Source organism: Chenopodium album, chromosome 2 (genome assembly GCF_948465745.1).
Source record: "Chenopodium album chromosome 2, dcCheAlbu1.1, whole genome shotgun sequence".
NCBI lineage: Eukaryota > Viridiplantae > Streptophyta > Magnoliopsida > Caryophyllales > Amaranthaceae > Chenopodium > Chenopodium album.
In genome coordinates, this window is record NC_137835.1 from 10,337,039 (window position 1) to 10,363,034 (window position 25,996).

General features: G+C 32.8%; 1 protein-coding gene across 3 annotated transcripts; it reads left to right on the forward strand.

The window, feature by feature from the left end:
- Positions 1 to 518: 518 nt before the first annotated feature.
- On the forward strand, positions 519 to 13,530 carry LOC145595823 (kinesin-like protein KIN-UA). 3 transcript variants are annotated; one of them, XM_081652254.1, is made up of 19 exons: positions 522 to 1,007; positions 2,879 to 2,979; positions 3,063 to 3,185; positions 3,334 to 3,519; positions 3,691 to 3,912; positions 4,018 to 4,171; positions 4,640 to 4,789; positions 4,971 to 5,059; positions 5,378 to 5,581; positions 7,117 to 7,263; positions 9,058 to 9,192; positions 9,289 to 9,420; positions 10,072 to 10,213; positions 10,308 to 10,400; positions 10,480 to 10,605; positions 10,698 to 10,823; positions 11,648 to 11,791; positions 12,688 to 12,816; positions 12,903 to 13,530. In XM_081652254.1, exons 1-19 carry the CDS (start codon positions 791 to 793, stop codon positions 13,061 to 13,063), a joined length of 2,781 nt encoding a protein of 926 aa, XP_081508380.1. In that variant the 5' UTR covers positions 522 to 790; the 3' UTR covers positions 13,064 to 13,530. The 3 variants fall into 3 exon arrangements, 2 of the variants coding, with proteins under 2 accessions (XP_081508380.1, XP_081508388.1); XM_081652262.1 differs by having other exon boundaries at positions 9,067 to 9,192; XR_014103019.1 differs by lacking the exon at positions 12,903 to 13,530 and having other exon boundaries at positions 519 to 1,007; positions 11,659 to 11,791.
- Positions 13,531 to 25,996: the final 12,466 nt, after the last annotated feature.

Below are 25,996 nucleotides of genomic sequence, written 5' to 3' on the forward strand. Positions count from 1 at the left end.
ATATCAGATCAGACCAGATCAAATAAGCAAAAATAAGGTAAACTAAATAAGGTCTTATTAACTTTTTTTGCTTGTGTCAGCTACTTGCTAAGCCCAATAATTCCTTACTCGACTTATACGAAATTAAAATTTCAATTCGAGTCAATATGCTTGTTGCAATTTTAGTCATTTCGAGATAAATTATTATCTACTCTTTCTAATTACGTGTTTAGCTTTCCCTATAAAGACAAAATATAGTAGTATTTACTTTTTGTCAAATTTAATTAATTTTAACTATTCACAAATCATACAAGTGATTTAAAGCTTGTACACCTCATTTAATATCACTAAAAGTTTTAAATCAAGTCGAGTCAACTCGAGTTACTCACTCACGAGCTGCTCAACCCAATTCGCAAATCGCAATCCTACATTCCTACTACGAATCACGCTACCTTAATTTCTTAAGATCCGGAATCCTAAATCAAAATTAGGAAAGAAACCCAAAAATTTCGTAAAAAATGTGCGCACTTTTACAATACTCTTCCCCTCTCACACTCCCACTTCGGGGACACGATTTGGTCCACTTTCTTTTCTCTCCCTCCATTACATTTACTTCCCCTCCACCACTCTCTCTCCTCCATTTCCAGCTTTTTTCTCCATTTCTCTTCACTGTCCTCCTTTTTTCCCTTTTCAATTTCAACCCTAATTTCAAATTATCTCATCATTTCAATCATCATAATCATTTCAATCATCAAAATCATTTCAATTTTTCTGCGATTAATTGAATTGAATTGAAGAACAAATTTCGCAAATGTCGATTAATAGTGGAAGCTGGAATCATTCCAGAAATGGAAATTCCAAATCCTCCATTAATAAAATTCATAATTCCTCCATTAATTTAAACCCTAGGTCTTCTCTTTCTTCTTCTAATGTTTCTGTTAAATCTAATAAATCTTCGTCTTCTGCTACCTCTTCGCTTCGTCGGAGTTCCCCTGCTTCTCTCTCCTCCGCCAAAAACGACGCCGCTGGTTCGTTCTTTTTTCCTTTTTAATTGTCTTAATTATTTCAAATGTGATGATAATTAATGACATTTAGCTCAAATTATTAAGTTTCGGATATAAATATGGGTGGATTGGTGTAATTAATGTTTCCGCTTTTAGCTTTTTATCATTATACTTAATTATCCATTAGGGTTTGTGTAATTATTCCCCTTGAATTTTTTATTAGAATTCTGCTGGGTGCTGATCCATTTAATCAAGGAACTTTAGCTCAATTTATTTAATCAGTACATGCATTTTCTTAGATACTTCTTGTTGTAAGTTTGGAATCCATGATGAAATTATGGGTTTAATTAATGTTTATATAATGCTTATTATTTCTGCTACATGCCTTCAACTTAGTTTCCAAATTTGGTAATGATTAATTGGAAGTTAATATTTGTTGGATGAATTTGTTTGGGTAGTTGTACATTGATTATGTAAGGTTGGAACTTGGAAGTGATATATATCTGGACTACTCGGACTTGAGGACAAATATCAAATGGCTATGGTGGACTACAGTATGGGACCTGATATCATCTGTTGTTTTTGTCATGTTATTAAGGTATCCGAGGGCCGAGCACTGGTTATCGGGTCTAGATGAAGAATTATAGTTACATAGGTGTCATGTTGTATTCTTCTTATGATTGCCCTTGAGAATATTCTTACATGATATAACAACTGCTGTCTTTTCTGAACTCTTCTTTTGGTCTTGTCTCAAATTTTGCTATGAATTATACAGCCTTAGTGCAAGGTGCTACTTGATAGTTGAAAGACCTATCACAATTCATTTCCTTGTGTTATGCCTACATGTGTCGGATTGTGCAAGATCATAAATTAAGGAAGCAGGAATGGATTTTGTGTGTAATTGTAAGGTATCCCATGTGAGTGTTCTCAACGTAGGACGTCACTGTTACATAATATGTGTTCTCCCCATCTATTAATAAAATAAATAAATAAAAAAAACAAGAAAAAACTTGTTTCTTTATTTTAATATCTTATTCCACGTATCCAGGTCTAGGTAGTTGAAGTGATGATGAAATAAATTGTAAAAAGACACTTCCTTGATGTGCAGATGTGTTGAAACCCATTGTAGCCTACTTGTGAGTGTCCCATATTGAAGATAGAGGAGAGATGGTTCCACTTGATAAGGTTGGGGAGTTACTCCTACTATTGCCAATTGGTTTTAGTATGAAATCTCCTTAGCCTTGTTTGTGGACCAAACTCTCCTCCTCTTTGTTGAGGTTGCTAGACCTATAGCCCACTTGTAAGTGTCCCACATTGAAGAAAAAGGAAAGATGATGCCACTTTATAAGGTACAGGAGTTACTCCTACTATTGCCAATTGGTTTTAGTATGAAATCTACTTAGCCTTGTTTGTGGACCAAACTCTCCTTCTCCTTGTTTGGGTTGCAAGACTCATTTCACATTATCACAAAATTTAACTTTTGTTGAATAATTGTAAGTTATCCTATGTGAGTGTTTTCAACGTGGCACGTCTCTATTGCCTAATATGAGTTCTCCCCATCTATTTGTTTTAATCTCCCATTCCAAATATTATTGTACTGTAATATTATTGTACATCGGATGTATACAAAAGTTTTTGTTACTATAGAAGTTTACCCAGGAAGTTCCATTAGAAAAAAAAATCCCTAGTTTTATCTTCATTACCTTAGTGGGTCATTGCAACTTTGTGCTAGACAAGCGATGAGTGTTTGTAACAACCTGTATGGAATGATTCATAGTCTTGTCTACATTATTGTATATTCTCAAGCCAAAAAGTTTAGAATATGTGATTTACCTTGTAATCAAGGCTAATCTGGGACTTAAGAAATCTATAATGTTGCCCTTTGTTTTTACTAGTTTTGGGGAGAGTACGAGTTGCTGTGAGATTACGACCTAGGAACGCAGAGGAGTTGGTTGCAGATGCTGATTTTGCAGACTGTGTAGAGCTACAACCAGAGGTTTTACTTCTTTGCTGGAATCCAATTCTTTTAGGTTTCCTATGGAATTTTCCATTGTCAGATAACTGATTTGTTTACCACAGCTTAAAAGACTAAAGCTTCGTAAGAACAACTGGGACTCAGATACTTATGAGTTTGATGAGGTTCTGACCGAATTCGCATCACAAAAACGCGTTTACGAGGTTGTGGCGAAACCTGTTGTGGAGGTTTGTATTCTTTCTTCTGCACACTTCATTAGTGAAACACTTGATGCACTGCTACATCTGTTACATCTAACTCCATATGCATTTTGCATGCGCTGGGAAAATGTTATCTATTCAACTACATGATTCCGTGTGTTATCATTATCTGCAGAGTGTTTTGGATGGTTATAATGGAACAATTATGGCATATGGACAAACTGGCACTGGAAAAACTTACACACTAGGACAACTTGGAGAGGAAGATACAGCTGGTCGTGGAATTATGGTGCGTGCAATGGAGGATATTTTGGCTGGTATTCGTTTGGATACTGATACTGTCTTAATTTCCTATTTCCAGGTTTGTATCCTTGAAAACATTTGTGAGAATCTCTAAAAAAACAATTCATGTCTTATCCTTTGTTTTAAAATGTCATTCTGACCCATGATGAAGTTTGGCATGTATAAAATATCTCTGATTTAATAATTTAATATATGACATGAAATCATTTCTTTCATAAACTCCTTGTAGTTGTACATGGAAACAATACAAGATTTACTTAATCCTAGTAATGACAACATCTCCATCATGGAAGATCCAAAGTCTGGAGACGTTTCGCTCCCTGGTGCTAGTTGTGTTGAAATCAAGGATCAAAAGAGCTTCCTAGAGCTGCTAAGATTAGGGGAAGCACACCGCTTTGCTACAAATACCAAATTGAATACAGAATCTTCTCGTAGTCATGCTATTTTGATGGTTATAAAATCTCTCTTTATAAGTTCTTATAGCTGGTTGTATTGTGATGTCTACTCTCATCTTCTTTCATGATTGAACCTCATAGTGCTCATTGCATTCATGCAGGTACATGTGAGAAGATCTGTCAAGGATAGGGATTCAGCTTTACCAAATGAGAATGGAAGTAGCTCTCATGTTAAAAACCTCAAACCTTCAGTTGTGCGAAAGGGCAAACTCGTCGTAGTTGATCTTGCAGGTTCTGAGCGTATTGACAAGTCAGGTGCTTACCTAAATTACTTTATTGAAGAGATCATTTTGTTTTCTTTACTTGCTTGTTCCTATTTTAAAGCTCTCTTTGAGAGGTCAATGGGAACTTTACAGTTTCCACATTGCATTCCTATGTGTTCTATTTTACCTTTTTTTTTTCCCCAAAGCACAGCATATTTTAGCTAATTATGGAAGGAAATCCCCGTTGCTTCTCAAGACCACATTTTTGTTTAACTGGGATTTGGTGTTATGGTATCTGATTATATAATTCGTTTTGAAAATTTTGCTATTCTTATCTCATCTCTTTTGTTTTAGATGTTTTTGTTAGTACCTTTTTTCCTCAATGCCTCACTATTTCTATACTAATCCTGGTTTGATGTTTCTTATTTTTGGCTTTGTGCTGCTATTTTTTCTGCTTTAAGGGTCAAATTTCCTCTCAATGACAACATGCCCTAAGATTTCCTCGCTTCGTGTTTTCCAGGAAGTGATGGTCATGCCCTAGAGGAAGCTAAATCTATCAATCTCTCTTTAAGTGCATTAGGAAAGTGTATTAATGCTCTTGCAGAAAATAGTGCGCATGTTCCAGTTCGCGATTCAAAGCTTACTCGGTTACTTCGAGATTCATTTGGTGGTCAGCTGTGTTATTTTTCTTTCATGTTTGACTCCTTTTCAATATACTAGATTGTATCTTGCATGATGGATGTTAGAGTATTTTTATATGAATAAATTCTCATTACCAACCTAATTAGTGGCCAGTTAATATAAGGTTGAACATGTATGAATGTATACTGAGGCAATTCATGTGCTGTCAGGTACTGCTAGGACTTCATTGGTTGTTACAATTGGGCCATCCTCACGTCACCGAGGTGAAACAGCGAGCACCATAATGTTTGGACAAAGGGTGAGTGGCAAACCACAAACCTATACTATCTTGTTGTTCTCTGTATATAATAAAATGGACTCTCGTGTAAACTGCTGTACTGTCTTCATGAGAACAGATGTATCTTTTGTACACTTGCAGTTATCAGTTACGTTTGTTCAATATTTGTTTTTTTAGTGGTGAAAATTTTCTCCAATAAGAAAAGAAATATATTCCAAGGTGGTATATGAATTTTGAGTTACATGTGGGGCCATTGTTGAAGTTATGTCTTTATTAGCGTCTCTTCAAGCGTTACTGTATATTTGGCTTCACATGATGATGGTTCATAATATTTTACAGGCGATGAAGGTGGAAAACATGTTGAAAATAAAGGAAGAATTCGATTATAAAAGTCTGTCCAGAAAGCTTGACATACAACTAGACAAATTAATGGCAGAAAGTGAAAGGCTACAAAAGGCTTTCCAGGACAGGATTGATCAGATTGACAAGGAGGCACAAGATCGTGTATCTGATGCTGAACGAAAGTACGCTGATGCTTTGGAGGTAATTCCGCCTTACCGGTCTGTAATTCTATATACAGTATTTAATTATGTACAATCAAGGATATAAAGGTATGATCCTATAGAACAGATCCTGTTCTAGTAAGGTCATCAATTATGTACAATCAATTTCTAATAAAATGGCTAAGTGAGAAAGCAAGTCTAATTTGGAAATTTTTAAATATTGATTGTATTTTTTCCCCCTTCTGCTGTTGGATATAAAGAATTATTCTAGTAATTTAAAGTAATGTTTAGGCTGAACCTGGAACAAGTAATAAATTAGAATTTTATAACATTTCCTGGATGATTTCCATTTCATTTGCTTATGGTGAACCTTGCTTGTTTGCTTCTCTAGTATTTCTGACTCCCTTTAGCCCATTAACTATCAGTCTCTGCATACCTGTTTTTTCCTGCATACATTGGAATACGCTGCCAGCTGGAAATGCTGAACCATCCTGGAGTTCTACAATATTTTTTTGATGATTGGGTCTGCTTTACCCAGGTCCAATGTTAGACACTAGGACACATTATACAGAGTAAAAATTTGTCAGGGTTTCAGGACACAACATTAAGGGAAAAAAAACCCTTCCTGATCTTAACAGACTTTTGCTTAAGCTTCTCGGATTTTACATCTATACACAAGTCATTTCAAGTTTATATGTTTGTTATTCTTGTTAATCAGTTAATGTTCTTATATTTAATTCATCTGTGAGCATATATTATGTACCTTTCCTGTTGTCATTATTTTCATTCCTTTACCAATATGTGGATGAAGGAATTGAGGTTTCTGGGTGAAAATTGGTGCGTTAAGGATATCAACACCATGTCTTTGTGTCAAGCTTTTAAGGCAGGCATTTAGTATAAAATGAAGAGAGAAAGCAGCATAAGCTTGGGAAATTGGCATGTTTCATAATCTGTGCGATCCAAGCATTTTTTGAGGTGGTTGGGGAGGGAAAAGCCAACTTCTCTAATCTGTAGGGCGGTGCTTCTACCTGGGTGGGTGTGAGGGAAAGCCACCTCACCAGGAATCCTCTCTTGTAGTTGGTAAATGAACTCTGAAATCATAGGCTATCAATGATTCTTAACTTATTTCTGTTCTGTCCTAGCAACTGTGGTCCAGCACAGTGGGCGTAGTCACACTGTTGTACTCTTACTATTTGGGTGTATGGTAAATAGCTTTTCAAAAGAGCATTTTGGGCTTAAAGAGCTCTTTTAGAAAAAGCTCATTATAAGAGCTTTTTAAAATTAGCTTATTGAACAATTAACACCTATTTACCAAACACTTTTTCATAACCAGCGATTATAACCTGCTAGTCAAATCAGCTAATACAATCTGCTATATCAATCAGCTAATTACCAAAAATGGCCTAAGTCTACTCTGGTTCTGTTGCAAATCAATCAATCAATCAAAGCCTTAATCCCATAAGCATATATTAAGACATGTGTCTGTTGCAAGCAGTGCTAAAATTATTGTTCTTATGGTTAATTTGTGTCTATTGTTTCTAAATCTGAGTTACTGATAATGATTTCCTTCTCTAGGAAGAGAGATTAAAATATCAGAAAGACTATATGGAGGCAGTAAAGAAGCTTGAGGAGCAATGGGCAATCAATCAGCGAAAGCAAAGCAATGAAGCCAGTACATCTGGTGCTAAGCATGATATGTCAGTCAAATCATGCACAAGAGAGGTATTCATGCTTCACTTCTCACACGATGTGCCAATTAAGTGTCCTTTTCACTTCCTCAGTTCTCTCTTTTTTTTTTTTTTTTTTTTTTTTTTTTCACTTAAATTGGTTACAGCAGTGGGCTTGTTTAAATGCTCATATGTTTTCTTCTTTTCCTAACCATATAATCCTCATGTAGCTGCACCTTGATCCTTGTATTAATTGTACATATCCAATGTGATTTTGGATGATATGTCTTGATATATGTGATCTTAAGATTGCTTTGACGCTTGAACTAATTGATTTTTTTTAATGGTAGAATAACTTCCAGGGACTTGCTGTTGTGTTGGTATTATAGTGAACGGACTCTTTATTCACGCAATGCATGATTGAAATTTAGAATGTTTGTTAAATTATATTTTGGAAATCAATTATAGAATAATAAGGGAAATCTAATATCATTATTGAAAGAAGAAAGTGAGTGAATAGTTTATTTAAAAGCAAGTGATGTGAGAGGAAGGAATTAAAAAAAAAAAAAAAAAGAGTAAAAGTGGGCACTGGGAACCATGGCTGGAGAGGGAGAGAGATTAAAAAAAATTGTAAAGAATTTCTATTTTTAGAATTGTTGCTCTTAAAAAATCGGTCTTTATGGAAAGTGTTGCACTTATAAAGACAGAAGTAGTATTAGTTGTGGAAAAAATATCTAAAGGTATACTAATAATAAATAATCAATATTTGAAACATAATTGTCTTTCATATCGTGTAAATTTTATCACATAAACTTGGATAATGTTATTATAATATGATAAAGGTATTATAATGGAGTGATTAATCGAACATGAATTATGAAGTATATTTTTTTTGGTGCTAGATGATTTATTTGTTTGGAAAAAAAGGTAAAACACCCTGAGGAAGCCAGAAAGGTGATTGGTTTTTGGACGTAAAACATGGATGAGTAAGCCCGAGGTGATTGTCATACTGTTATAGGGTTTGTTTTGTTGCTAGGAACTCACGTAGCTTACAGCACTTAACAATGGCGGCTAATGAGAAGAAAATGATGATTATATTGATGCGATGAAAATTACAGTAAATTGACTAATAATTCCACTTTTGAGAGGTGGAATCTCTCCTTAGTAGGAGCTTTTGACAGGCTCACTCTCTCCCCATAACAAACCACGCTATATAACATGTCCCCTTTCTCCTAATGAGACCTATTTATAGAAAATCCCTCCTAACAAACCTCTAGCTTATTCCCCAAGTTACTTGTAATAGATTGTGGCTAACATGCCCTTCCCCTAAATTGTAATTGTAATTTAGTGTTGTCAGTTTTATTTGATTTGTCTGTTGGACTTTTTTTTTTCTCTTTTTTTTTTTTTTCCCCCCAATTTTAATATTGACCTACGAGGGGTAAAATGATATTTTCATGTGGACACCACTTCATGAATTTCCTTATAGAATAGATAGGGAGCTTGTTTTAAACTATCCTCACTGGGTATAGCTCTAAGTTTAATTTGTTTGGTGTATGAGAAACCTAACTTTTCATGTCTTTGATGCTTTGTATTATTTTGTTTGCTAATTTGTTGGACACAACCCACATATATTCTTATTAATCAGCCAGTAATGCTGTATATATATATATATATATATATATATATATATATATATATATATATATATATATATTTGTGCCAAGGTTACAGTCCTTTCTTTAAGCTTTGTGTAAGCTATTGTAGATTAGCTGTACATATCATTGGTTCCGTAGTTTTCCACGTATATGTGTATGAAGCGCAAGGAGCATTTTTAATGTTTATATGCCAGGCGTGTCAGGTACATGCTGATGAAGAAGTTACTGAGGTGAAAAGGTTGCTTCAGAGTGAAAAGCTTCTGAGGAAGGCTGCTGAAGATGAGGCATCCAATCTTAAAATGCAGCTTGCGCAATCAAAGAAACAAGAGGTATGTTGATTCAATTGAAAGTAGCTAAGTTAATGTTATGTACTTTTTCCATTGCTTGATGCTGAATCCTAGACTTACTACATTCTTTATGTTCAGACAGCTGCAAATTCTGAAATGTTAAAGCTTCATCAGATGTTGAAGGATGAGGCCAACCAACGAGAAAAACTTGAACGTGAGATAGCTATGCTACAAGGGCAATTGTTGCAACTAAGCTTTGAAGCTGATGAGGTATGGTGTTCTCTCCAGACATCAAGACACTCAGAATTCATACACTGTAGGTCTAGATCATAAGTGAAACTAGTAATAGATCATTATCTTTGTAAATTTCTTCTTCAGAAATGGAATTTTGCATTGTAGCTCGAGTTTCCTGAGGTAAAAATCACGATGTTTAACATCTCTATCTTGTGAGCTTGTCTAGTTTCTAGTTGCTACCAGCCTACCAGTATTCATTAGAAATCCTATAAACTGTCTGTCAATCTTATCCTAAGCAAAGGCTTAAGACAACAGTTCCCTCTTTCGTGACACTAGTGCACCTGACTTCATATCAACTTGTTGTCTACTTTCCATGGCACTGGTGCTACTCTTGGTGTGGAAATGTGGATGCTCATGTTAAGCTAAAAACTGAAACATTTATCATTATTTTTTGGCCTTGGTACATGCAATAATGTTCTGTTTTAAAGAAAGCTAGATACTTGGACAAGCAACAGCATAAAAAACAAAGGAAAGGATTTTCATTGCATTGTGCTGCCATCTCTTTGATATCAGAGATTGGTGCCAGAAGCTTGTTTTCAAAAAATTACTTGCAAATCTCTGTAACTGCATCATAAGTTGGGAAGGCATTTGTGGATTGTAAAAGAATTTATCTTGGCTATTGTATAGACTAGAAGAAGACTTGACAATGGGACCTCTAAAGTTCATGTTGAGGTTGATACTCAAGTGACACAAGTTCAAGGCGTTCAACCTCAAACAGATGATGCAGGAAATGAGGATAAGAGTTCAGTAGCTAAACTCTTTGAACAAGGTAAGCAACTATAGCGTAAATTTCTCTTGAATTTGTTTAATACTGCTTGTTTTCCTGCACTCTTCTGTTTTAACAAGAATCAGTCTCCTTACAGTTGGTTTGCAGAAGATATTGTCATTACTTGAAGCAGAAGACGCTGACGTACGAATTCATGCTGTGAAAGTTGTTGCAAATTTGGCCGCAGAAGGTAAATACCTTAGAAAATTGTTTTTTCTCTGACGTCACTTCATTGTGATTTGACGATTTCACTCTCCTTGATCCTGCAGAAACTAACCAGGAGAAGATTGTTGAGGCCGGTGGGCTTACTTCTTTGCTAAATCTTCTTAGAAGCTCTGAGGATGAGACCATACATCGAGTTGCTGCTGGTGCTATTGCAAACTTAGCAATGAACGGTGAATTAGTTAACCTTTCTTTTATCAGGCTCCATTATCTTTTCCTACTTATGCTGTTAAGTTAATATTTGCTCCTTTTCTTGTCACTTCAGAAACCAACCAAGAGCTAATAATGGCCCAAGGAGGTGTAAGTTTGCTATCAGTAACAGCTACTAAAGCAGAGGATCCTCAAACCCTTCGCATGATTGCTGGAGCAGTTGCTAATCTTTGTGGCAATGGTAAACCATGGCTTTAATGAACAATTGACTTTAAAAGTCTTTTAGTGATTTTAATTGTGCTATTTTAAAGTGATTTTAATTGTGCTATTTTAAAGTCTTTTAGTGATTTTAATTGTGCTATTTCAAAGTAAGTGGGGAAAGAGAGAAAGGAGGGGGGAGGGGGGGGGGGGGGGGGGGGGGGAGTGTGTGACATTAGACCTCAAGCAGTTTAATTGTAATCCAGCTTGTCATTAGCTTATTAAAATTTTGATGTCATTACAGCATTACTTAATGCCTGAATTTCATTTTTTTAAAGCAGTGTTAACCAGTTTGCGGTATGAAAGTGGGTACAGGAATGCAAATTGTTTCTAGTTTTTTTAAATTACTTTGTATTGCTCATGTATGAATTTTCTTTTTTTTTGGATTGCAGTTCGCGGGAGAGAAAAAGAGGGAGGGGTGGGGGGAGGTAACAGGGGATAAGCCATGTCCATATAGTGAGCTAGTCCATGCACTCTTATCAAGCTCATTTGAAATCATAATGTGATTTAAAAGATAATTGGTTATGGTTGATGGACTTTCACCTATATTACCTTTCCTAAAGGTCTTTCTACCTAAAATTGAATTTTTGTATTTGGGTTTCGATCGTAGCACCCAGATTTTTGAATCATGGTAAATAGTGCAATTGATTTGCTAGTGTTAAGTTTTTGTAGATCTTGTGATGTTATAGTAGACTTGTCTTACAAAATATGATGTACTACGGAGTGTGTGTGTGTGTACTGAGAATTTAAAAAACTTGATTTTTTGGTAGGAAGTTGGTTGAGTATTACTTACCAAATTTCTGTCAGACAAACTGCAGGCCAAACTCAGAGGTGAAGGTGGTATCAAGGCATTGTTGGGGATGGTCAGATTTGGACACCCTGATGTTCTTGCACAAGTTGCTCGTGGGATTGCAAACTTTGCAAAATGTGAATCCAGGGCATCAACTCAAGGTATATACGATCAACTATTTTTAATGTTAAACATCTACCTGTTGCTGCTTCTTGTTAACCCCCCATATGATTGTTTGTTAATGAATACAAAGATATTAGCCGCGTTTCCTCTGTCTCTTTCTCACTATTACTGTATATACTATGGTTAAAATTAAGTTCCATACCAAACTGCAGGACTACGTTTTTTGGGTTGTTTTGGCTTAAAATTTAACTACTTAGGGTTTGTAGCTGGTTGAGCAGTATCAATCCAAAATCTATTGGGTTACGGGATAATACCACTGATCCAACACATTTTTACTGTGAATAATTGAGCTTGAATTTCTAATTCTGTATTGAACATACTGTAGGATTTATTCTTACATTTGTTTTGTCGTGTTAACTTTCATATTACTCATTTCCGTATCTTGAAATAATACTCAGTTGCCCACTAAAAGATCAACTTGAAAAAGGCATCGTACAATTTGTTTACGTTGGAATTTGGAGTTGAGATTTTAAATGTCCTTAGATGCTGTGCGTCTTGTTTCTGAATTATTACCTAAACCACTCCACTTAATCTATGGATTTGTGTTCAAATCAAAAAAAATCCATTGCGATAGATTCTTTGTTTCCTTTCCTCTTTCAATCAAAGGCATGAAGGATTTCACATTTATTGTCGAGTTTCACTTTGAATTTTTGATTTCAACACCTTGCTGCATATTTTTTAACTTCTTATTATTAGTCAGCATAATAATATTTTTGTAAGGGCTGCTTTTGCGGTCTTGAGAATATTATTAATGTGCTGTTTTGATGGAAGAAAAATCTGTCTTGGTGCAGTCAAGTGGATGCATTGTAGGACTATTATGAATTTGTAATTATTCACTAATTTCCCACTCTAAATATTGTCCTTTAAATTGCAGGATTTAGAACTGGGAGATCTCTGCTTATCGAGGATGGTGCACTCCCTTGGATTGTACATAATTCCAACAATGAAGCCTCATCAATTAGGCGACACATTGAACTGGCACTCTGCCACCTTGCTCAACATGGTATGCTTCCTATATACCTCAACTTTTTCAACCTATGCCATCTTTTTTGCATGTTATTTACAAACCATTTTATCCCCCTTGCTCAGAGGCAAATGCTAAGGACATGATTAATGGGGGTGCTCTGTGGGAACTTGTTCGCATATCACGTGATTGTTCGCGCGATGACATTAGGAGTCTTGCACGCCGCACACTTGGTTCTAGTCCCTCTTTCCAAGCTGAGCTGAGGCGGCTGAATGTAGATCATTGATTACTGCCTCGTACATATTCAAGTACGGACAACAGAAGCGTAGAATTTGTATATTGGGTTTAGGTAGGGTGATTCCTTTATTTTTTCTTTTATTCTCCCTTCTTTTTGTGTTCATTTTTTCCATATTACTCGAGAAGTCGTGTTTTTTCCTGTGCCTGGGAAAAAAGAATAGGTAGATAAGGTTATTTACCGTCAGTATCATTGTTATACTGGTCGATTGATTTATTTGTAAAGAGCGAGTTTTACCATGGGTTTATTTTTATCCCGTTTCTTGGAGAGCATATCGAGCCAAGGAGCAAGTCTTCAATGTGGGCGTATCAGGCTTCATAGTTGTAACTTATTACAAGTAGTTGTATAAAAGTACGAGGAATTGTTGTTATAATTAGACTGGCAATTTGAAGAGGTAAATTATAAACATTATAGTATATTATTCTGACATGTTTGTTGAAAGCCAGCTTTCTTCTTCACGCCTGTCATATGGTCCTGCTAATTTAGGAAACCAGAGTACAGGTTGATGTTGCTGGTTTCAGATCAGGTTGTGCAGATCCAAAGCCAGCAGGAGTGCTGCCCATTCAGTGTTGGTGTGATAGTCTAGGGAATAATTATGATTATGGCTGTCTTCTTACGTTATGTTTATTCCTTTGTGAAATCTTTTATCGCACACAACATATATTCATGTCTGGAAACTCAAGGAAAAGATCGATTACATTCACCGTCCTTTTTATCTTTGATGTAAACAAGGTCCGTCACTTGTGATCCGAGTTTCCTATCTATGAGCTAAGTTGCCTATGTTGCATTTACATAGTACATAAGAAAATATTGTGAAGTAAATACTTTGATAATATTGCGTCAATTGAATTTTACATTATTTATACACTATAATATAATTTGTTGTGATTTCAATTGTAAGGAAAAATCTATTCATGAGTTTTTGTTCAATTGGTGTTGATGTATACTTTTATAATATCAACTTAATTGTTTTTCTTATTTAAGTTTTTCATTTATAGATAGATAATTTGTAAATAAAAATGAGATCTCAATTGATGCAATGGTTCAAAAAGGGTTTATAAGAGTAGGAACATGATCGAAGAAGATTTATGTGCGAGTAAAGACATTCACGTAGGGAAATTGATGTAGACAATATTTGATTTTAGCTTTTTGGTATTGTCTATTTAAAAATTTAGCCAAATAATCTAGTCTTTCAACTTCGTTTATTTAATCACTAGAAAAACTAAAGGAAATGGAATAGGAGATGAGAAAGATAAAGTATTGTGTCATTTCTTCTGTTAATAAGAAACATTAATCCGTCTATGGAAAATATTATTCGACACTATAGAAAACTATTTCCACTCTTATAGCAACGGACCATATGAAAGTGGGATTTTTTTTTTTCAATATTATATTATTTTTAAACTACAGTATATATATACAATAATACGGAGTATGATTTTCTTCTCAACCAAACAGAATATAAGGATAATGAATCATGTCATAATAAGTGTCTAATTATTAAAAGCCATGGAATTCCAAGCTATAAAAACCCAAATCCAAAGCCATGTTAATTGATTGTTTATTTCAATTAAGGATAAATTGGGTGACTAAATTGTGATGACCAAGATATGAATCTTCTGTTGTCAATAACATTGGAATAACAAATTTGTGATGCACTCAATCTTATACAAAATGATTAAGAACCTGGACAATTTATATTTGCATAGTACACCTTTTTCTTATTTTTATTCCAAAAAAAAAAAAAAAAAAAAAAAAAAAAAAAAAAAAAAACACGAGTAACGAAATTATCTCGAAGGTTGTACACCTCAGAATCCCTCTAAACTACCTTCTCCCTCACTAAAGAAGTTTAAAGTTGCACAGATTAGTTTATAATGTAAGAGTATATGCTATATTATGTTATTTTATATGAATAACTATGTTGTTAATTAAAGAATGCTAACTTCAATCTCGTACTACAATTTTTAATCACGTCCGTACAACATAGGTGTAGTGTTTGGTTAATTAAAATTGCTTCCTAGAAAGAGAAATAAATTAAATTTGTTTGGTTTTAAAGGATAAAGAAAAGATTCACTCCCAAGTAAGTTGGAATAATGTCTATAAATACCTAATTAATTTAAGATAGTGGGAAATTAATATTCTCTACTAATCTAAGTGGTATGATATGCTCCAACTTTTTAATGTGTTTAATACATAGGATCTTATCTCATCTCAATTAACAATCTTTGAGTGTTTTTAATAGTTAGCTTAGTTGATATGGATTGGATTTATAATTATGTTATACGTACTCTCTTTGTTCGACAAACTTTTTTTCACTTTGCGTTTCAGGCTATTACTTAAAGTTCGTCTAATTTTTATTTATTTTAGTTTTTTTTTTAATTTTATCAAAGAATACAATATTATTGTTCCAAAAAATAAATAAACAGTGTACGGCAACTTTCTCAACTTTTGAATGTAACGGGAACACTCATATCTCTTATGTAGTATTTCAATCCATCAATAGCAATATTTGATCACCTTTTATTATAGTTGATGGATTATATTTATAACTATGTACTGCACATGCCTATAAGGTAATAACATAAGTAAGGGATGTGTGCCTCATATCAAATTTGCTGATTCATTGCAAAAGTTCATGTTAATTTAGTCGAAAAATCCATTTAAATTATACTTACAATATTTGTCTTAGAAAATGAATTAGTTGTACAATAATAGAGACGTAGTAATTATGTGTAATTATAAATTGTGTTTCAAAAAATTTTAGGTTAAATAATGTGCAAGTATTAATTGTTATTGTTGTAATTTGAAGTTATTAGTGGTCAATTCTAAAATCTTTACCCCATCGATCTCATATTATATAGTAGTACATATTTTCCTAATTTTCTCAAATATATAACAAATTATGCTATAGAGTTTCAAGGTTTACAATTTCAGTACTTGCATGTATTACTAATATCCTACAGCATGAAATTAAAGTTCGAAATTATTATTTCAAATGAGTGTTTTTTTTTAAAGGTCTAATTAAGGGAGAAGTTTGATTTTTAACGTATTATTTTTGCTATTTCGATCATTCATAACTTCTTATAACATTTATTGCCTTAATCATGGATAACTTTGGTATCATCGGATACCCTAATTTTATTGCTTGCACCGTGGTAATTTGGAAGATTGTGAGGATTTAATGATATAACAACAAAATAAAGAATGAGTTGTGGTCATGTGTTTCTATAGATGGTTAACAAAAATGCATATCATGATGATAAAACCTAAATATCTCATTTGAGTTAATCTGTTATTGGGAATCTAAACCATGTCGAGTCATGGGGTTAAATTCAGCATACCACTGTTGTTGAGCAGTGTGATACTGAACTCGTGGCAAGAAAGGTGACACATTATATATTCTCTGTTCAATATTTTTATAGCTTGACAAGAATACATGTAAGATTTGCAAGAGATGGAAAAACAAATTGATTGTGTTTTCCTAAGCATTTCAAAATATGGGTGTTGATCTCTAAAAAATGTGGCATAATAAGTCATGATCTATAAGCTAGGTTTGACCAAGAACTCTAGGTAGGACAATGTACATGTATTCTAGCCAAAAACTTTGGTTTAAACATGATATAAACTTGGGTTACATAACGCCAAATTAGAGGTTGAAACGTTTCGTGTATTATTAAAAATAGTTGGAATATGGTGATTGGAGAGAGACAGGAAGTCCCCCACAAAACAAAATAATTAATGAACAAGATCCTAATTGGATTAGCATCTAGTCAATGAAGAAAACAAAGTTTAGACACATGATTATCAACTTATTAATCGCTAATTTCACATGGGTTACCACAGTTATATATTTGTCGCTTAGCTTAATCTCCTTTACTTTTATTTAATTAATACTAAAAGTCGTAATTAATCTCTCTTAATCCCTACTATATTGGGCTGATTTGATTGGTTAATCAAACTGTTAAAAAGGGTAATTAAGGGAATTACAAGATAATAAAGTAATTATTAAGCTTGTGAGTTTGTAAAGACATTGTAGGCAGAAAACACAACAGATAAATTGGCAGATTCGAGACTTTGGTAGGTGCATGTCACATGGGAAGGACTTAAGTCCAATACAAATGGTCCAGCCTCTATATAGTTTAGTTTCATACTTAGCCTAATTAAATATCATTAACGATGATGAAGACGATGATAATAATAATTAATTTTGTGCTGGGAAATAATTAATTATTGTTTAGGGTTTTGCTTAATTAATTAGGAAAAATGGTAAGGATTAAGACAAAATACATTATATTATTGATTCTTAATTAGAGTCACAAAGGATCAAATAAAGATTATGAGTCTTCCAAAATAACAAGCTAAAATTCACTACAAATTCATGTACATCACTTTCAGCAAAGTCTCAATCATAATTGTCATTGTCCCCATCTTCTATCAATTTGGGCAATTTGCTTGTTTCTCCGTTCTTGGAAGCCTTCAAACGTCAAATTTGTTGAAAAGGTTACAAGTTTTTGGGGTCATCAAAACCTTAAAAGTCTAGGAGGGTTTTTAGGTGTGACAAATACAAGTATATGGTAATGCCAAAACCCTAGTTTTGAGCAAATCTTAGTGATTTAAAACTCCATCTTTTGTTCTTTGATTTGATTGAGTTGTCAAACTAGCCAGTGAAAAAAAAAATGAAAAATAATAATAATTAATTTTTTTCAGTGATTTAACTGTTTTCTTTAATTTTAAAAAAAGTATTTGATGTTTAGGTTGTAAATTAATTAATAAAAAGTAAATAATCTTTAATTACCGATTGCATGTTAATAAACTAATTAAAATTTGTTACTAAACAGTAATATATATAGATAAGAGTTAATGCTTACCTTGTGGACAATGTGTGCAATTCATGAGTTACTGTTATATGTACTGTATCACCACAATTTCTCATTAGCTAACATATACAAGTATATATGTATCTTTTTTCGAGAAGTTTTATTTAATTAGATATCAATACATACATCTTTGTTATTAGTAAATTTCACTTTTTACATCACAATCTACACAAACTCTTAATTAAGGCATGTGGATGTACATTAATATTAAATGTTGCAATATATAAGAAGGGTCTAATTAAATGATGATTCTAAAAGCTTCTTTCAAAAAATTTAAAAAAAAAATTAAAAAAAATAAAAAATAAAAATAAAAAATAAAAAATCTTAAAGCTATCAAAAGTAATCCTGATATAAGACATATATAAGTTGCCTATTTCTTCTAAACGATAAGTTGCTCCTCTAATAAAATATGTACCCCCTTAATAACATTAACTTCAATTCTTGCACCCAAAAAAAAAAAAAAAGAAAACATTAACTTCAATTCTTATATTTTAATGTACAAAATTATTCAATATGCATGCAACATGTTAAAAGTCACCTCAAAATTGGTTAAAAAGAATGCATTATGTAAGACACTATATACTACCTCTGTTTCACATTATTTGCAACTTTGAAATATTTTATACTTCGTATCTCACAAATAATACCTAAAGTTGTAACTAATATGAAACGGAGATAGTACTAGATATAATATATGTATACCTAGGGCATGCACACAACACATCCAATGAGATTTAGAAATAGGCACACAATTTTAGTAGAGAAAGCGAATAGATTAAAGCAAAAGTTTAAATAAAAATGTAAAGTAAATGAGGAATAAAGCAAAGTGAAGTGAATAATATAGATGGAAGTCATGGAACAAGCCCTCTTAACTAAAAAAAAATGAAGCATAATTTGAGCATGCATGCATAGGTACGGTTAAACCTAAATGCAAGAAAAGTAAACGCACATAAGCTTAATTAACTTTAGGATTAAGATAATAAAAGTATATAACGTGAGTTTCAACTTGAATATAAACATTTGAAAAAGTCAATTCAATAACCTGTAAATTTGGTAGGTAAAAACCTTGTTGCTTAAACCCATAGAATAATTATTGATATATATTGTGAAGCTTTGACCTTTTTGTGTACGAAATAATTAAGCCGCCTTGAATCGATGTAATGCCAGAGGGTTGTCAATTGCACGCAATTGTTTTTATATAAAATTAATTAACCAACTAAAACAGCTAATGTTGCCTCTATTTCTGATTAAATTGATTAATTTAGATATATTTTACAGAAATTTAGAAGGGAAGCAAATTAATTATTGAAGTGCTTTTATAATTTAGGTATTATTCGAAAAGCTGGTCATCTTTCCAATGATTAAGAGGTTAAAGTTGCATTATGAATAATGACATAATGGGATTTAGAAACTTATTTATTATGATAAATGTACGTATATACAAATTTACAATATGAGAATTCAATAAAAGTAGGTGAGATAAAACATATAAGATGATGGAAGATAAATTAAATATGAGGTATGAACCAAATTCATGCATGTTTATTATCAATCTATTACACACTGTAAAGTTTTTATAAGGTTATTACATTAAATATCTTGATATTTGATGTAATAACCTTATAAGAACTTTACATCAAAAAGACTTGCGTGGACTGGATCACAATAATACTATTGTGGACCCGAGAGTTATACACACGCAACTAACATTATATTGAACATAGTGACCCTTATTTTAAACATAGTAACCTTTATTATAACTTGTGTAACGTTTAACATTATTGTGTACTTGAAAACGACATTATGACCCTAATTTTAACATAGTGACCATTATTATTCATATTGACCGGTGTATACAAATATTTCATTAAATAGCCTATATATTACCAAAATGACTTTTATTTCAACATAGTGACCTTATTTTTATTATAGTGGCCTTTTTTATTTTATTAATAAAACACCCATAGTTTCTCTAATATTAGTGGTCCACAATAAATTAGTGTGAACCAGGTTCATTTAAGAATTAGTAACTTCCCACATACTACTTAGCTTAGGTTGCGCTATTACATACTGATACTACTAAAGAGAAACTTAAGAGAGACACTTGGCAACATACGTATGTAATATTAAAAAAAATTCCTCCGAATTTAATTACTTACAAAGCTTCGTTGTATACATCCATATTATTATGACTTTTAATCTATAAATCAAAGGTAAACTTCCTAAATTATCAAGTTGTCTATTATAACTATTACACGTTTAATTATTTTCTTTTGCACTCTTCGTTTTTATTATTAAATTTCATATATTTTTAATACTCGGTGAGTCGATTCACTATGTATATTTTATTTTAAATGTATTGTTATTATAACTATTTAATAATTATACATTGTATGGGGTTTAACTCGGTGTATATCTACAATAAGAAAATGGTAGAAAAATATATAACAATTATTTTCTCATACTAATTGGTTTTGGATGGAATATCGTATGATTTTATAAGTGATGGTCCAAATATAACACAATCTCCCCCTCCCCCCCCCCCCCCAATTAAAAAGTCAAGGCTTTACCAATATATTATAATAATTTTTACATTATTAATTTTTTGATTTTGACTATATATTTTAGACTTATGTCCTGTTCACCTCACCTTTAAAACTTAATATTCAATAAAAATAATTTCACTTCAGTAAAAATAAGTTCAGTTCAGTAAAAATAATTTCAATTCAATAAAATTAATTTCATTTCAGTAAAAAAACAACTCCAGTTCAATAAAAAAAAGTAATTTTAAAGAAGGAATATAATAGAAATTTAGTAAAAATAATTTCTGTTCAGCAAAATTAATTTTTGATTAGTAAAATTAATTTCAGTTCAGTAAAAAAATAATTTAAGTTCAGCAAAAATAATTTCAGTTCATTAAAAATAATCTAGTTCAACAAAAATAAGGTGAAGTGAATGGGACCTTATATACTATAAAACCGAATATTACTAAGGGCCTGTTCATATTTACTGAACTGAGCTGAACTGAACTGAACTGATTGGAGCTGAACTGAACTGAACTGAACTGAACTGATTGGAGCTGAACTGAACTGAACCGAACTGAACTGAAAAATTAAAATGCATAAAACTGAACTGAACTGAACTGATTAGAGCTGAACTGAACTGAACTGAACTAATTGGAGCTGAACTGAACTGAACTGAAAATAAGTAAATATGAACAGGCCCTAAGTATAATATTGGTAAATTAGTATTGAGGCATATTTTTATAAATCAACTTTCAATAAATTAGACTAACCTATAGTTGCATTCTGAGGTCATTCAATGATCAAATTTGAGTATTGGAGATACCTATATTCTCCAGCTATAACAATTAATTTTTCTGTTCCTATATTCTCCAGCTATAACAATTAATTTTTCTGTGGTTAAATAATAATAATAATAATAATAATAATAATAATAATAATAATAATAATAATAATAATAATAATAATAATAATAATAATAATAATTAGAGAGACTTTTGATGTATGTCTTCAGGCTTGGTATTTAGATGACGGCACGATTATTGGAGACACTTTGGTGGTGGGGCAAGTTCTGCAGTTGATTATGGAGGAAGGACCTCGTTCTGGGTTATGTCTTAACGTGGAAAAAACTGAAGTTTTCTGGCCTACGGAAGACCCTCGAAGCAGGCTGGTGGGTGTCTTTCCGCCTAATATTGCTCGACCTTTGCGTGGTGTTAGGTTGCTTGGAGGTCCCGCTAGTTCCGATTCTGGTTTCTGTGGTGAGCTTGTGATGCAGAGGGTGACCAAGACCATTGCCCTTATGGATAAGGTCGCTATGCTAGATGATCCTCAGTGTGAACTGTTGTTACTTAGGGCATGTACTGGAGTTTCAAAACTCTACTTTGCATTACGTACTTGTCCTCCTAGTACTTTTGAGGTAGCTCAGCGCACTTTTGATGGAGCTCTTCGATCTTCCTTGGAGCGTATTGTTACCGCTTCGGGGCCTGGGTTTGGTGATTGGCAGTGGCGGCTTGCCACCTTACCATTTGCGTTTGGAGGGCTTGGTGTTTATTCTGCAGGTGATGTTCGTCACTATGCTTTTCTTGCTTCTCGGTTGCAGTCTGCTGGGTTGCAGACACAACTTCTTCGGCATACTGGCATTGTTGGTCTTGGACGTGCCTTTGAGGATGCGTTGTGTTTGTTTAATGGAACAGTGGAGTCTGACATTTTGAGTAATCCGAGTGAGGTCGCTGCCCCTAAACTCATGAAGAAATTGGCAGATATGTATTTCACAAAGATTACCGCTTCTGCAGAATCTGCTTATTCTTTAACTCCTCGACAATCAGCATTGTGGAAATCACAGCAGGGTGATCACACCTCTGCTTGGCTCCGGGCGGTTCCTATTTCGGGGTTGGGTCAGACGATGAACGCCAAGACTTATCGCTGTGTGTTGTCCTATCGGTTGGGTGTTCCATTGTTCTCTATCTCGACGTCGTGCTCTGCTTGTTCGAGGGTTTTTGCTGGAGATATTTTCGGTGATCACGCGGTGTCTTGTGCTGGTATTGTGGGTATTAAACATCGGCATAATGTTGTTCGGGATACCCTTGTTGATGTTTGTTATCGTTCTGGGATTTCAGCGAGAAAAGAGGTTGACATTGGGTTGGCTGGAGGGAACGACGAGGCCCTCAGACCTGCGGATGTGTTACTTTATTCATGGGATCGTGGTCGCGATGTCTGTATTGATTTGACAGGGTCTTCTCCTTTGACACAGTCAGGGCTATCTGACTTTATTCCTGGGCGGGTTGTGGCTGATGCTGCTCATCGGAAGCGGGTTAAGTATGAAGCTCGATGTCAGGCGATTGGATATGGTTTCATTCCCTTCTCCTTTTCTTCGCTTGGGGAATTAGAGAAGGAGGCTGTTGCGTTACTGAAGCGGATTCAGAGGTTCTCGACGACGCAAGACATTGGGGCTCGTGCTGCAGCTCATATCTTCACTAGGGTAGGATTTGCTATAGCTAGAGGAGTGGGGGCCCAGATTGTATCTCGGCTTCCCACTAATTTATTGTAGGTTGTATGACTTTTGTTTTTGATAATAATAATAATAATAATAATAATAATAATAATAATAATAATAATAATAATAATAATAATAATAATAATAATAATAATAATAATAATAATAATAATAATAATAATAATAATAATTTGAAGTGAAGAAAGCATTCTATTACAATACTTGTTCTACGTATGTTGATTGGCAATCGGCTGGTCAATGTTGCTGTTGATGCCATTTTTAGAAGGTAAATATTGACCAAGTTTTTTTTTTTTTTTTTTTTTTTTTTTTTTTTTTTTTTTTTTTTTTTTTTTTTACATCCAAAAGGATGTAGCTTGCTTTATCCTTTAATTAATATATTGAAGTAGGTCGGATTTTAGGGCTTATATATATATAAATGATTTAAATTATAACGCCATAGGTTTTTTTTAAGAAAATTATAATGTCCATAATTTCTGGGTCCAATATCATAGGAGTATGTAAGCTTCATTCTAAAGACATCTAAAAATTATTGGACTCTAGGTAATAATCATTATATATAATATAATGTTCTTATGTTCAACCACATAATTTAATGTATCATGGACCTATGGATGTCTATAGGCTCTGGTTATAGTTTTTGAATATGAAAACCAAGTAATAAGAGTGTAAAATAAGTAGGCGTGAATCGCATGATAATATTTTAGACTTATAATTACAAGAATTTACAAATTACAATGAGAGTCAATTGGATTTTTGGAGATCGAAGGGAATGATGGAATGAATCCTTATTTTTCTCTTACATTGTATAATATATAGTTGTGTGATCACCATTACAAAATGATTATTTGTCATCAATGATAAATTGTGATCAAGATTATGCCATTGTGTGAGAACCAAGAGGAAATGAAATAATTATGAAGTATTTAGTATTGCAAATTACTTTGTATAATGAAATTTAATCTACATTGACAATTAAAATATGCCACAATAGAAATTAATTATTTATACGGAATTCAATCCTGTTAATGCCATACATACCCCAAAACCTTAGAATTATTGGAATTGTTGTCCTTCTAAAAATGATCTTCGTTTGTGCTATGGAGTAAAACTAATTATTGTCCGCATAGGCTCGGTATGAAGTTCATTCATTTCATTTTGTATGGTAAAACCGCTATCTAAAAAGTGATTTACTTGTCATTTACATTAGTAACTTTTTTTTAAAAAAAAATGTGATAAATTAAATTTGTAAATTATTAAAAAGGCAAAACTTTACTTAAATAGTGATTTTACTTTGTATAATTGTGACGAATCCGCTATCTTAAGCATTGATTTTTCTTTGACAAATTTAAAAAAAAATGAGTTATTATACCGGATGCTACATAAACAATAAGTTATTAGAAAATAAGTTTAATTTAATTCCAATGTAAGAATAGTATAATTTAAAAATCTGTCAGGTAAATCATTCAAAAATTTTACTAATAAAGATAGTTGACATTTACATAAATTTTTTTTTTCTCCTAAAACTTAGGAGTTCTTATGAGTTTTTTGTCTTGTTGTTGAGGATAGATGTTGGTGTCCATTGGCCACTAATTAATATTGGATACTTATATAATTATACGAGATTTGGAGAGAGAAATTGACCCTCAAATCACGGTTTCACCATCCAGAAGAAAATTGTAATGTACACTATTCAAGTTCACATTGAAATGAATAAAAACTTTAGTGTATACAGTTTTCAGGAATATTATTGGTGCATAATAAGGAATGATATGAAAATAATTGGTGACACATCATTATCACTGTATCCTTTGTTTATTGGTTGCTCTCTCCTGGAATTCGGTTTCTTTAGTCAACTTTTCTTAAACTTATTAATCTATTATCAAGGCATATAATTAACAAGGCTCCAACCGCTAAACTTAACAATTTTTAGATTTTAGCTAACTACTACTGGTTTAGAACTAACAATTGTTCACTTTGGAATTAAGCTTAATTTTCGAGATTAAATTTGATTATGACTATACCAAAAATATTATAATGAAGCTCATCCTATATATAGTTAATAAACTGGAAGAAATATATGTGTATATTCTCTATCAAGCTATTTATTACGATACTCGTATTAGAATAAGTTTTAGTTCGATTTATTGATCCAAGTGACTACCTTTTATTCAACTATAGCTAATAAGATAATAACCTACTTTTTATACAAGACAATAATAGCAACTATACGTACTCCAGCTATATTCATGATCTATCCATCATAACATCAATCAGTTTGATAGGAACATCTTTCCAATCAATCAAAGTATGCTTTACTAGCTTATGCTTAAAGTCAACTATATTTGAATATGAGAGTCAACATGATATTTTAAAACATAAGGTATTACCTAAAAAGAATGGTAACAATTTGATTACCTTTATAAAATGTTTATCAAAAGGAACAATCTTAGCTTTTTCATCACAAATTAAAAAAAGTAGCTTTTCTAGAAAATCTTTTCTATCTTGTTAAAATGTGTGAAATTAGTCTATTATGCCCTATGACTATAGTATGCTTTATCTTTAGTTAAGAGACAACTAACACCTCTAATTCTCCATCGTTCTATCTCTTTTGATATTACCTTACTGGTAGTGAAAGGTTCATTAGAACTATGTTCAAAAACATTCATATAGATAAACTTGTTGATGGGGATTCTTTAGCCTACGTACTTGCCTTTAGGGGATCGAAGTTGGATGACCAATGTAATTAAGGTAATGTGAGTAATGTCTGTCTACACTCCCTTGATTTCTTTGAATTAATTCCTTTTTTCTGCTCAATAAAATCGGTTCTTTGATTTCTTACTTATTGTACTCTATATCTTTTATGAAAATTCATAATCTTTCGTTCACGTAGTTTTTTTGATATGTCAAAATCTGAGTTGGTGTAATTCATTTGAGCTGAATAACACTATATATATATAATACTGATTAATATGTATAATTTTAATATTAGTGAAAAGCAATAACAAACCAA